General features: G+C 59.9%; 1 protein-coding gene across 1 annotated transcript; it reads right to left on the bottom strand.

The window, feature by feature from the left end:
* Positions 1-1,890: 1,890 nt before the first annotated feature.
* On the bottom strand, positions 1,891-4,651 carry SIX1 (SIX homeobox 1). The gene is made up of 2 exons (XM_062576527.1): positions 4,049-4,651; positions 1,891-2,950 (listed from the first exon to the last, which is right to left on the bottom strand). The coding sequence occupies exons 1-2, from the start codon at positions 4,606-4,608 to the stop codon at positions 2,662-2,664; spliced, it is 849 nt and encodes a 282-aa protein (XP_062432511.1). The 5' UTR covers positions 4,609-4,651; the 3' UTR covers positions 1,891-2,661.
* Between the last annotated feature and the right edge of the window lie 7,935 nt (positions 4,652-12,586).

Here is a 12,586-nt window from a genome sequence, read left to right as displayed (position 1 = left end):
TTATCCACACATCAGGCAAAGTTGAGGGCTCGGATTTCAGGTCTTGTCACTCAGCTGTCACCAAACAAATGAGCCTCTCAGAGCTGGAGACGGAGAGAGCTACCTGCTATTCATGACCCCGAAAGCAGGTGATCACTCATGGGAAAAGCAGGTAGAATTAATCATTCTGCTGTTCTCCATTTCCTCTCCTTTTTGGCTGACCTGAACACAGTGTGAAATCTGTCCTGGGGGGTGAGCAGGGAGAGAGATGGCATTAACTCCTTCCTGCCGCTGGAAACACGGAGAGGAGCAAGGTGAGAAACAGCCCCTAGCCCCCTCCTAGGGCTGACTTTCCCGGGAGAAGCTCGCTGCGAGGTCCAACCTGCCCCGACGAGAGCTGGACTACCTGCGGGTGGCTCAGCCCCAGGGCCTCCCCGCTCCTGCCGGGCCCCTCTCCTCCTCGCAGGGCGGAGAATTTATTCCCAGGGGTTTCCCCAGCATCCTCCATCACCCCCCACCCCCGGCGACGCTCAGCCCTAATTGCAACCACATCCCTCGCGCCGTCGGAGCAGTGCTGGCTCCTGGGGTGGGCAGCGATCCCGGACGGCGGCGGCAGCGCTCCGGGCCCTGCAGCAGCCCCGGCCCGGAGGTCTGCGCTGCGGGGGAGGGTTTGACCCCCAGCCCCCCTGCAAGTCGAGCCTGCGCGCAGGAAGCGCCTTGGCCGCTGTTTGTTTTGAAAACAGCCGCTGGTTCGCGAGTGCCCGCTCTGATTTTCTGCCGCGCGGAGCTGGAGCCCCCGGGCAATATTTGTTATTTCTCTCCGCCGAGACCGCGGCTTGGAAAGCGAAAAGCAGGAGCTGGAGTTTATCCGTCCTCGGGGCGCAGAGCCGCTCGGCGGCGGCTCCCCGGAAAAGCCGCCCCCGTTTCTTCGCGCTTTGGGCCGGGAAAGGGCCCGGGCTGCCGCGGGGGCACTCGGCTGCGGGCCCGACGGGGCGGCCGATGCTAGACCGAAGCAAGGCGGGGGAATAGTGCGGCGACATAACCCTCGCGGCCAAAGCACCGGGCCCCCGGCTGCCCCGCAGGCCGCAGCGGGGGAGGCCGCGGGGGCTGCTCCAGCCGCAGCGGGGTCGGATCCGCCGCCGCGTCCCCGGGGGGGAGGGGGGGGGAGGAACCGTGGGCAGCTCTGAAGCGCGTCCGGGGCTGCCGAGGGCTTCCTGCCCGCTCGGGGAGCGGGGGAGAGGCATGCGGAGCGGAGGAGAGGCGTGCGGAGCGCTGCGGCCTGGGAAGACCCTCCTGCAGAGGGTGACATTTCTCCATGGCCCAAGACCCCGAGAACAAACACGGCGGCGACTTAAATAAACCCGAGCTTAATGATGCAAAACGCTAACACGGGAGATCGGCATCGTTAGCGCCCGGGCCAGGATAGGCCCCGCCGCGGGCAGTGGCCCCGACGGGGCGGGCCGCTCTCCGCCGCCGGCCGCTGCCGCCCGCTCGGCCCCGCGGAGCCGCTGCCGCGGGCCCCCGCCTTGCCCCTCCGCCCTTCCCTTCCTCCCTAGGCTGCAAAGCAAACGACCTGTCCCACTCGCACGGGGGACCCCGTCGGGAAACCCGGGGCCCGGCCCGGGGCACGTCCAGGCTGGCGGGCGGCGGGGGCACGGGGCTCATCCCTGCAAAGAAAAGTGCAGCCGCGATGTTCTGCCATCAGCGTTGTTTAATTTAGACTGTTTAGGTACAATAGAAAATAAACCTGAAAGCACATGCTATTTCCGGTAACAAATACTCAAGACAGACAGCTTCGTCCGCAGACTCTTTGCAAGCCAAACTAGGAAGGTGGCGAGCAGGGACAGACAGGAGAAGGCAACATCAACATGGAGCTGGCGGGGCAGTCTAAGAAATACTCGTTTAGAAGGAAACGGCCGGCAACTTTTATTATTATTAAACTCCTAATTTTTAGCCACATCGATGCAATTCACCACCGAAAAAGAAAGAAGCCTGAGGGGCGTTCGCTCACGGGAGCTCTCTAGCTAACCGCCTCGCACGTCCACGTTAAGACATAGGCACTTGTTTAAACTCTAATACTGCAGCTTTTTCATTGCTTTTTTTTTTTTTTTGCCTTTAATTTAAACTACATCGAAATCTTTCTGATATTCTAAATATGAAAAATGTAAACGTAACTTCCCCTCCCTCCTCCCGCTACAACACAGGGCTCTGCACAGCGGCTTCGGCCCTCTGCCTCCGTCCAGCTCCGCGCCGGCCCTGCGGGGCCCCGGTGGCCGGGCAGCGATGCGCCCTGCCCGTCCCTGCCCCACGCCCGCGGGGCTGGATTTTATTCGGGTGGAATCGGATCCAGCTGGGTTTATTTATTTTTTTTATTTTAATTTTTTTTTTCGGTAATTCCCGCTGGGAGCAGCTCGTTTGAACTCGAAGGGAAGAGGGTTTCTGCTGCTCTCTGCGTTTGGCTACGTGGAAAAAAATATAATAATGGTGATAGTGGGAGACGCTGGGGTGGGGAGGGAGCGGCCCAGGAGCCGATGCGGGGTCGTGTGAAAAGAGCCGAGAGCCCCGTTAAGAATCACCGGGCAAGCTGTAAAACCGTGTGCTGTCCGCTATGTACAACCGAGGGTCTCTATCCCCGAGGTAAGGCTCCTCTCGCGCGGCGCGGGCCGCCGCCGCCGCCGCCCTCTAGGAGCCCAGATCCACCAGGCTGGACGTGAGGGGTCCCAGCAGCGAGTCCTGGAGCTGGTGCCCTTGGAGGCTGTGCGCGGTCTGCGAGGCGGCCAGGCCGCCCAGGCCGTAGCCGGAGCTCCTGGCGTGGCCGAGGCTGCCCTGCAGGAGCAGCACCGAGTTCTGGTCCGGGCTCTGCGGCGGCGAAAACTCTTCCTCGGAGCTGGACATGAGGGGTTTGCTCCCGTCCAGGGGCGAGAGCTGGTTCGGCTTGTTGGTGGCCGCGTTGTTGTTTTCCGTGTTCTCCCTGCGCGAGGCACAAACACAGCGGGGCCGTTAGCGCGGCCGGCGGCGGGAGGCGCCCGGGGCCCCGCGGCAGCAGCCGCGGGACGGGGCCCCCGCGGCGCCCGGCGGAGGGACGGGGCCCCCGCGGCGGGATTTCACGGCGGTAGCCGGAGCCGCTCCCCGAGCGCCAGGGTGGGGGAAAAGAAAAAAAAAAAGAAAAAAAAAGCAGCTAATATTTTAATAACGGATCGTCTCCGCAGCTGCCGTTCTTGGCCTCCTATTTAGACAGCTGCGCCGCATCATGTAAACCCAAGCGCCTGTTAGTTTAGGTGAGGAGGAAAGGTTGGGAGTGGCGGTGGAGGGGTTACAATTTTTTTTTCCTGTTTCTCTAATTTAATTAAAACTTACGGCACGGCTCCGAGGCCCAGAAACGCCCTGGGAACGCACTCAGCTCTTGGAGAGGCTCGGAAAAAGTTTTCTCCGAAAGACCTCCGGCGGGACACAAACCCCGTCCGCTCCGGCCGCCGGGGCCCGGCTCCCGCGGAGCGGCGGCAGCGGGCCGGGCCGGGCCGCTTCTCCCCGTCCTGCGCCGCGGGGAGCCGCAGCAGCCCGGCCCGGGGGGCTCCCTCGGGGCCGCGGCCCGCTTGCCCCGGCGGCTCCGCCCGCCCGCGCGGAGCGGAAGGCCGCGGACAAAGGCGGAGGCGGCGGCGCGGCCGGGAGAGGCCGGTGAGGGGCTCGCTGCCGCCGGGCAGGTGGGCCCGGGCCGCCGAGCTGGGTGCTCGCTTCTCCCCCTCCTCACCCAGCCCCGCGCGCAGAAAAAAAAACGCGGTGCCCGCGCCGCGGCTCCCCTACGGGCAGCACGTTTGCGGGGTGGTGGCGGAGGGGGGGGGACACGACACGCAGTTACCCGCGGCAGGAAAAAAGAAACAAAAACAAGGCCAAAACAAAACAGACAAACAAAAAAAAACCCCAAGCGACTTGGAGGGAGCGAGGTGTCCGCGCGGCTCGCTGCGCGCCCCGGCCCGGTGCTGCTCGGCGGGCGCAGCGCAGCGCGCAGCCGAGCAAGGCCGCGGAGGAAAGCCGGCGGAGGGGATGGGGGGGGGGGGGGTGCAGCTAGTACCTTTCCTTCGCCTCCGCCGCTCGGTCCCGCTGCCTCCGGTTTTTGAACCAGTTGCTGACCTGCGTGGTGGTGAGGCCGGTGGCTTCCGCCAGCTCCCGCTTCTCGCGGGGCGACGGGTAGGGGTTGTGCGCGTACCACTCGCGCAGCACCCCCCGCGACTTCTCCTTGAAGCAGTAGCTGGTCTCCTCGCCGTCCCAGATGGTGCGCGGCAGCGGGAATTTTCGGCGCACGCGGTACTTGCCCACGGCGCCCAGCGGCCGCCCCCGCAGCTTCTCGGCTTCCACGTAGTGCGCCTTGAGCCAGAGCTGCTGCAGCTTGGGGTGGTTGTGGGGCGAGAACTGGTGGCTCTCCAGGATCTTGTAGAGCTCGCGGAAGTTGCCCCGGTGGAAAGCCACCACGGCCTTGGCCTTGAGGACGCTCTCGTTCTTGTGCAGGTGGTCGCAGGCCGGCAGCGACCAGAGGAACCGGCCCAGCCTCTCCAGGTTCCCCCCTTGCTGCAGCACTTCGCAGACGCAGGCGACCTGCTCCTGCGTGAAGCCGAAGGAAGGCAGCATCGACATGGCCAGGGCTCCGCGCCGGGCACGGCCACGGCCACGGGCGGCGGGGAAGGCGGCGGCGGCGGCGAGAGGCACCGCGCGGGCCGCTGCGCGCAGCAGCCCGCGGCGCGGCCCGGTGCGCGGCGCAGGGGCGGGGGGAGCCGCCCGCCGGGCCCGTGCCCGTTCCTGTGCCCGTTCCCGTTCCCGTCCCCCGGGCGGGGAGGCGCGGAGCCGCCGGGGGCGGGCGGCGGCCAGGCGAGCGGGGATGCTCGGCGCGGCGCCGGGGGGACTTTGTCCCCGCTCCGCCGCCGCGGCGCTTAAAGCACCCGAGCCCCCGCGCCGCGCTGATTGGGCGCCCGCGGCTCGGCCCCCGCCGCGGCGGGCCCGGCCCGGCCCGGCCCAGCCCGGCCCGGCGGGCAGAGCCTCGGCGCGGGCGGGCGGGGCCTGGCGGCGCGGCCCCGGCCGCCGCGGCTGCGCGGGTGCGGCCGCGGCCGCAGGGGGAGCCCCGCCGCCGGCCCCTACGGGCGCATCTCTGCAAAAACAAACAAAAAAACAAAGAAACAAAAAATAACAAAAAACCCAACTTCTGGCCAACTTCTTCCTTTCTTTCCTGCTCTCTGCTTTGCGCAATCCGCCAGCCCCCCCGCCCCACGCCCTCTCCCCGTCCCCCTCGGGTCGGCCCACTCGATGCGAGCCCGTATTTAATCACCTTCACGTCGGGGATGAATAAATATCGGTTTGGCGGGGAGCGGGCGCAGCGCGCTGGGCAGCTGCGCGGAGGCGCGGTGCGGCCCCGCGGCGCAGCGCGGAGCTTCCGCGGCGCTTCCGCGGCTCGGCAGCGGCCCCGAGGAAGCCGTGCGTGCGCCGGGTAGCAAAACTGCACGGACCGGCGGAGCTTTAATTACCCTAATCCTCATTTGCACACCTCGCTCAGAAGCAATTATTTAAAAAAATTAGAAAACAATTAGGCTCCCGAAGCAAAGATAATCTGTTGTCAGCAGCCGGGCGGGCTGGGAGATGAGGACAATGCGCCGAGATAAGGGCAAGGGAACGGTGGAAGAGGGTGTCTTTATGACTATTTATCTTTGATTAGATAAGTAGCAGCCAGTATTTTAAGCACACTTCAGAACGCTTTTGATTAAAGAACGAGTTCACTTAGCGGGTGCTAATAACAATCTCAGGGCTCTTTAAAACCTGTTTGTCTTCACTAAATACATTTTGATTTGTTTGACTTGAAATGCTTCAAGTTAAGAGCAGCAGCTCCGTGGCCGAGGCGGAGAAGGGCTCCGCGGCCCGTGCCCGCCGCCCCTGCCCGCTCCGGGCCGGCAGCCCCCGCCCGCTCCGCCAAATCCCGATTTTCCTCTGGAGCTGCGAGACGCCAAAGAGCAGCGAAGGGCAGAGCGGGGCCGCAGAGCCCCTCCAGCTCGCAGTACAAGGGAGAAGGCCGGTCTCGATATTTTTGTACGCCTCGATTGTTATTTTTCCCTTATATTCCGTGTCTCGGAGCTGTTTAAAATAAGCCACTGTCACACAGTCTGTACAGCGACTTTACTATGCAAACTGGAGTCGGGGCACTTCTATATCCCATGACCATGTGTCTGGTAATTTTCCCTTGCCATTTTATTTTAGTACTTATGATGTTTCAGATGAAGTCTTAAAGAGCTGCAATGTCCTCCCAGAAGGAATGTCTGCTTGGAACAGATCCTTATTGACAAGGCAGCTGTGTGGGGACCGGAACGGAGCCTTAAACCCGGCTCGAAAATCAACTAATACCCTAAAGTCTGGAGCAAGTGCGCAGAATTACAGCGCATGGGCTTGCAACCTCCCGCGGTCGCTTCCTGGAGGAGAAGTGCCATGTCCACATGCGAGCCTGGGAGGTGGCTCCCCCCTTCCTTTTCTTTCATTTATTTATTTATTTATTTATTCCTAATGAGATGGTCAGTTCGGGAAAAGTACAGACCTGAGGGTTTATACCTTCAGGATGAGGAAGAAAGAAATGTAAAGCCTTTATATCCTTGCCTTTTTAACGAGACCGGTTTCTATTCCCCATGCCTCTCTCTCTCTCCCCTCTTGTTTTTTTTTTTTTTTTTTTTTTTTTTTTTGTTTTGTTTTGTTTTTCTTTTTTGTTTTTGTTTTTTTTTCTTTAAAAGGTCGACCAAAATAAACATTGCTATTGTTCGGAATAAGCAAATTGTCCTCATGCGGCCAGCGGTGGAGCTGACATGGATGAGAACGAGGGTTTAGCCCAGACTTGTGCGCTATTTCGGAGTGGTGCTTTATTCTTCCATGTCATCAAAATCCACGCAAGGAGGGGAGCAACCGTGGTTCACTCGCTGGGGTCTATCTGGTAGTTAAATCCTGCTTATGAGAAACGGTCATTATGAATGTTAATTATTGGCCGAGATTGGTTTTCCTAAAATGGAAACCTTTCACTTTAAACCACTAAAAGAGGTAAATCGGCATGAATTTACAAACCACGCGAACCCATTTAGCCCTTTAAAATCACACAGAAATAGTTCCTAGAGTTTTTTTTTTTAAAAAAAGAAGAAGAAGCAAAAAGAAGAAGAAGGGGGAAAAAAAGGTTAATGCAAATAACTAAGTAACAAAATAGCGTGGCGCTGCCTCCGCTCTCCTCCCAGCCGGTTATTTTTCGGAAGGGACCGAGCAGCATCCCAGCCTCGCCTCTCCTCCTTGCCTGCCGCTGGGCGCAGTTTGCGAGGCCGAGCAAAACACTATATTTTGCAGCTCCCTCCGCGGAAAATCGCCAGAGGCTTTTTTCCACCCTCTAATAATAATAATAATAATAACAATAATAACGGCAATAACAATAATAATAAAGGCTGTCGGAGGTGGGTGATGCCGCGCCGGGGCCTGGCCGCACACAGCTCCGGCGATGGGGCTGCGCGGGCGCGGTGCCTCCGCGCTGCGCCCCGCGGACCCGCACGGCGCCCCCCGCAGCGCCGCGGGGCCGGGCGCGGCTCAGCTCTATCCGTGCGCGCATTCGCGTATTCATTTATTTATTCGATCCGGGAATACCGAGCGCGACGCGGAAAGGAGCGCGGCTCTAACGCCACATCCGCGCGTCTCCCCTCCGTTTCACCGGGGAAGAGAAGAGGAACAAAACAAAACGGAACAAAACTAGACAAAACAAAACCAAACCCAGGACAGAACTGCCACCCCCATCTTGACTTGTGAAATAAAGCTCTTCCCGACCCGAATGGATTTTTTTTTTCCTTTTTTTTTTCCCCCCAAATGTGAGGGTCTGGGGAAACAGACAGCGCGACCAAACAACCCCGGGAGCGCCGGTGCGGAGCCCCGTCCCCGCGCGGCGGTGAGGCGGCCGCTCCGGAGCCGGCCGGGCGGTAACACAACGCTGCCGATTTCCGAGCCTTTCGAAGCGAAACACAAAACCGGCCCATTAGTCAATGAGGTTTGTGTTGTAGAGGGCTCCTTTCCCATCCACTTGCTGTTCTGAAAAATAGATCACATTTCGTTATCTTTAGTGAGAATCTGCAACGTGACACCGGATCCGCGCTGCCCTCCCCGCCGGGCGCGAGGCGCAGGAGACAGCCAGCTTCCCGGGCTTCTTCCGAAACAATAAAGGATTTGTATTTGCTTTCTCCCCCTCTCTTCTCCATTTATTATTATATGTTTTAATGAGGAAGGACAAGCCCCTCTCCATATGCCCCGCTCTTGTCTTGCAGGAGCCTTTGGCCCGACGTGCCGGCAAAGCGGTGCAACCTTTAATTACTTGTGAGTAAATTGCTCTCCCGACACCTGTAAAAACAGAGCCGGCGGCGGCGGGGCCCGCTCGCCGCGGCCGCCCGCCTTGGGGACACCCCGGCGGGGCGCCTGGCCCCGGGCACCGCTCCGGAGCGGGGACGCGGGCCCGCGGCAGGATGCGGCCCCGGCGAGGTGCCCCCAGCCGCGCTGGCGGAGGCGATGCCCTGGGCACAAAGGGCCTTTTCTTCGCACACTCACCGCGACATTTCTCGAAGGATGAGAGGGGATCACGCCTTGGCTTTTTCGCTCCGAGCTGGCCGAGGGCCGACATGTCCCTGTCCCCTGCACCCTTATTTCCCCCCGCTTTTGCCCGCCCCCCCCCCTTCCTGCTTGCTGATGTACCTCCTGGATGCTGATTCTTTTAAGCTACGAAGAATTTCCTTTCGGGAGGTGAAACCCGCCAGCTCCTCCTGTTCAGAGGAAAGTGCTAGTGATGGTAATACGGGGTGACACTAAATAAACAGTTAAAGCAGGGCTGGAAAGATGGAGTTAATTATCCAGTGAGCTACATTTAAACCGAGACCAGGAGGGGCTGATTTGTTTTGGCGCAGAGAACTGAGAAGGAGACGAGCCACCTCGGTCTCCCCCGCTCCTCTTGGAGCCGCGTTAACTTGTCCTTGCTGTCGCGGGGAGCAGCTTCCTTGGCCCAGCACCGGCACGGGCACCGGGGCCGCGGCCGGGAGCCCCGCGACGCTCCCGGAGCCGCCGCGGACCTGGCTCCGGCTCCGCGCAGGGCGGTCGCAGCGCTCGGCGATTTCGTTGTGCTCCGTGCATCTGAGCGGGCAATCCGAGGGTTTTCCAAAGTGTTTTTTTTTTTTTTTTCACGTTTATCTGCTTCTTCTTTTACAGGAATCATATTATCCTTTGCGCGGCTCACCGGTGCCCGTGCTCCGTAGGTAAGTTTGTATACAGGCAGCAGTCCTGCTACTGCAGATCTTTTCCTTCTCCCCCTCCCGCTTCTCTCTCCTTCTTTTTCCCCTGATTTTTTTTTTTAAGAAGTCTGATATTAATAATCCCCGTATGCCCCTCTTTCCGGGTCATTACGGTACTGCTGGTCTCTAATCAATCCTAATGCGATGGCAATTGGAGTCTCTGATGAATGCAGCTCAGGTTTCGTGTAATGGCTCTACCACATTTTCCTGGACCTCCTTCTTTAACCTGAGATGCCAGGGGGACGTCTCCGTTCTCAGCTGCTGATTACTTCAAGATGTTTGGGCTGCTGTGGGGAGAAAGAGAGGGAGAGAGAGTCAGCCTGCCCCTGAATAATCTGGAGTTGAATTGGATGAGCAGTTTCCTAAATCAAAGGATCAACGGCGGGGTTTTAACTCCTTTTCTGCACGGCCGCCTGCGTTTCCCTCCAGCCGGGGCTGCCTCTGCCGCAGCGCGGCCGTGCGAGTGCGGCCGCGCGTAGCAGGGGTCCGGAGGCAGCCGGGCAGCCCCCCGGCGCCCTCGCCCCCCGGCGCCGATGCCGAGGCAGCCGGGCCCCCGCCGCCAGCTCAGCGCCGAGCCGCGCCCGCCCGGTACGAGCGAGCCGCCCCGCGCTTTCGCGGCCGTGTTCGCCTCCCGTTTCCCAGCATAAATGGAATTGGCCGTAACCCGAGACAACGATAATTGCAACTTCTTGCCATGGCCTTTTTCTTTTCTTTTCTTTTCTTTTCTTTTCTTTTTTTTTTCTCCTCTCTTTTCTTTCTTTCTTTCTTTTTTTTTTCTTTTCTTTTTTCTTTTTTTAATAAGATAATGCGTCTCGAATTAGGCTGCAGACTGCTGCAGCCAGACCGGGCCGCCGCGAGATCGGCCGCCGACGGCGGAGAGCACAAGCCGCCCCGCCCCGGCTAGAGCCGCCCAGCGCAGCTGCCCCGAGGGGCAGCTCCGTGCGCCCCTCACCGCGGCGCCGGGGCAGCCCGCCCGCGGCACGTGTGCCGCCTGCGGCGTCTGACCCGGCTCGCCGCGGCCCGACTCCGCCGGGGCAGCGCTGGGAACGGAGGGCTTCATTTCTGCGCGCGGGGAGGCGATGCAAAAATTAATGCCCGGCACAAAGATAGCGAGGCTTCGAGCCCCTTCTCCCGCGAGGTGTGTCGCGGCTCGGGGGGGGCGGGAACACTGCCGCGCGTGGGCGTGGGTGCGCGCGTGCGTGGGCCACCAGGGAGACATTTGCAACGAAAGGAAACAAGAGCAAACCCGTCTCTTCCGCGGAGCCGCCCGCCCACCCGCGGGGGCCGCTGCGCACACGCGGACGCCGCCTCCCGCCGCGGGAGCCCGCGGAAGCTGCGCGCTGCCGCCGCGGCGCCGCCGGCCAGGCTCGAGCAGGGGGGCGCCGAGCGGGGCTGTGCCCGTCGCGGGGGTGGGGGGGAGGGTGGCAGCGCGCCCGCTCGCGTGCGCGCGTACCCGCGTGTGCACGCCGCCCAGCAGCAGCGCGCACGAGCACACCCACGCGTGCGCGCGCCCCGCCGGGGTGCGCGCACCCACCCCGTGGGCACAAGCACGTGCCCGTGCACACCCGCACCTACACGTCTGCATCCATCCACGTGCACACAAACACCCCCGTGTGCAACCACCCCCGTGTGCACGCACCCACCCACGTGTGCTCGTGTACGCCACGGTGCACATACCCACGTGTGCACCAACACCCACGGGTGCACATCCACCTACCCACCTGTGCAAAAAAACTACTGACAGGTGCAACCCAGTGCACGCACACCCCATATGCACAGCTGCCCACCCACGAGCACCCACAGCGTGTGCACACCACCACGCATGAGCACCTACCCACACGTGTGCACGTGGCCTGGCTATAAACTGATTTGAGCCTAAAAGGGATGTTTTTTTCTCTGCAGCGCACTGTAATATATATATATATTTTTTGCCAAATGCAACAGAAAAGTTGCAACAATCCTCTGCATTTCCCCATTCGCCCCTCTCCCGGCAGCCTGCTTCCCTTGTCACCGCACCAAGACATGAATACCCGTCCCCAAGCCCGGCCGATGCAAAACGCTCGACCCGTTCCCCAAACGAGCCGCGGCCTGGGCGTCACTGGCCGGGAACAGGCCAGGTTCCCGCGCCTGTCGCCCTCTCGGGGCTCTGGGCCCCCGGCAGCAGCAAGCACGGGACCTGTCCCCTCTCAGCGGCGACGCTGTCGGTGCTTGGCAGAGCGGCGCTGAGGTCGAGTGGTGGCTGGCCACGGTGCGGGGGCCGCAGGGCAGCCCCGCTCCGGCTCGGGTGCCGCCGCCGTGTCCGTGTGCCCCAGTCCCGCTCCGTCCACCCTGGAGGGACGCGCGGTCCGTTTTCTGCTGGATCCGCAGGGAATCACTTAATTTGAGTGAATACTCTCACACTGCCTTCTCTTTAAAGAATGACTCTGCTACCATTTTATATATATATATACATACACATATATTTGTCTTCCCATCATTAACCTGTCTGTTACGACTCTTTGTTTTTCCAAACAACATATAACACCGCTTTCCAGAAGAAAATGAGTTGTCTGTCTATCAGCAGATCAACCCAGACGGATAAGTTTACGCTCCTCAGACCTGGGTCTATAATTTCATAGACTTTCAGAAGAGTCCTGCTTCCACGGTTATTAAAGCTTCTCGTTCCTGAATCTTGCTGGGCCATTTCAGGTCTCGTGCCACTGGATCTTAGATAAGCACATCTGTACAGGCGTATTTCTTTCATCTGAAGGGATGAAAAGAGCAAAACCGATGGAGTTTGTGCTTGGAAACACTCAATGCGTTAAGTTAAATTAATTCCTGGAGCAATTCACTGTGCTGAATTTCAGCAGAATCCTTTCATAGCTTCATCCAAAATAATTCAGAGATGGTCGCTGCAAGGAAAAAGTACTGTTTCCCCCTATACAACATCTGGCAGGGTAAGCTCCTGCCCCCATAAGTCCTTCTGCAGACCCTTATTTTACAAACTTTATTTTTTAAATACATAGGGCCTTGAGCTCTTAAAGAAACTAAAATGAGGGTGGTTAGGAGTGGAGCTACGAAGCACCTTCATGCCTCATTTTTTAGAAATGGAGCTTTGGAGAGCCGCCCATGGTTTTTGCCGCAAACATCGTTTCCGAAACGTGCGGCTGAATCGCGCCCCAGGTTACGTGAGCGCAAGTCCGCCGGCGCAAGCGGAGTTCACCGCAGGCGGGAACTGGATCCAGCCATAATTTTCTGCTGTAGTCTGAAAAAAAGCAACATATGTGTAACGGTAGCTGAGGTGCAGG

Source organism: Rhea pennata, chromosome 5 (assembly GCF_028389875.1).
Source record: "Rhea pennata isolate bPtePen1 chromosome 5, bPtePen1.pri, whole genome shotgun sequence".
In the NCBI taxonomy this organism is placed as follows: Eukaryota; Metazoa; Chordata; class Aves; order Rheiformes; family Rheidae; genus Rhea; species Rhea pennata.
The sequence above is the reverse complement of the archived record's forward strand: the minus strand, read 5'-3'. Positions and strand labels throughout refer to the sequence as shown.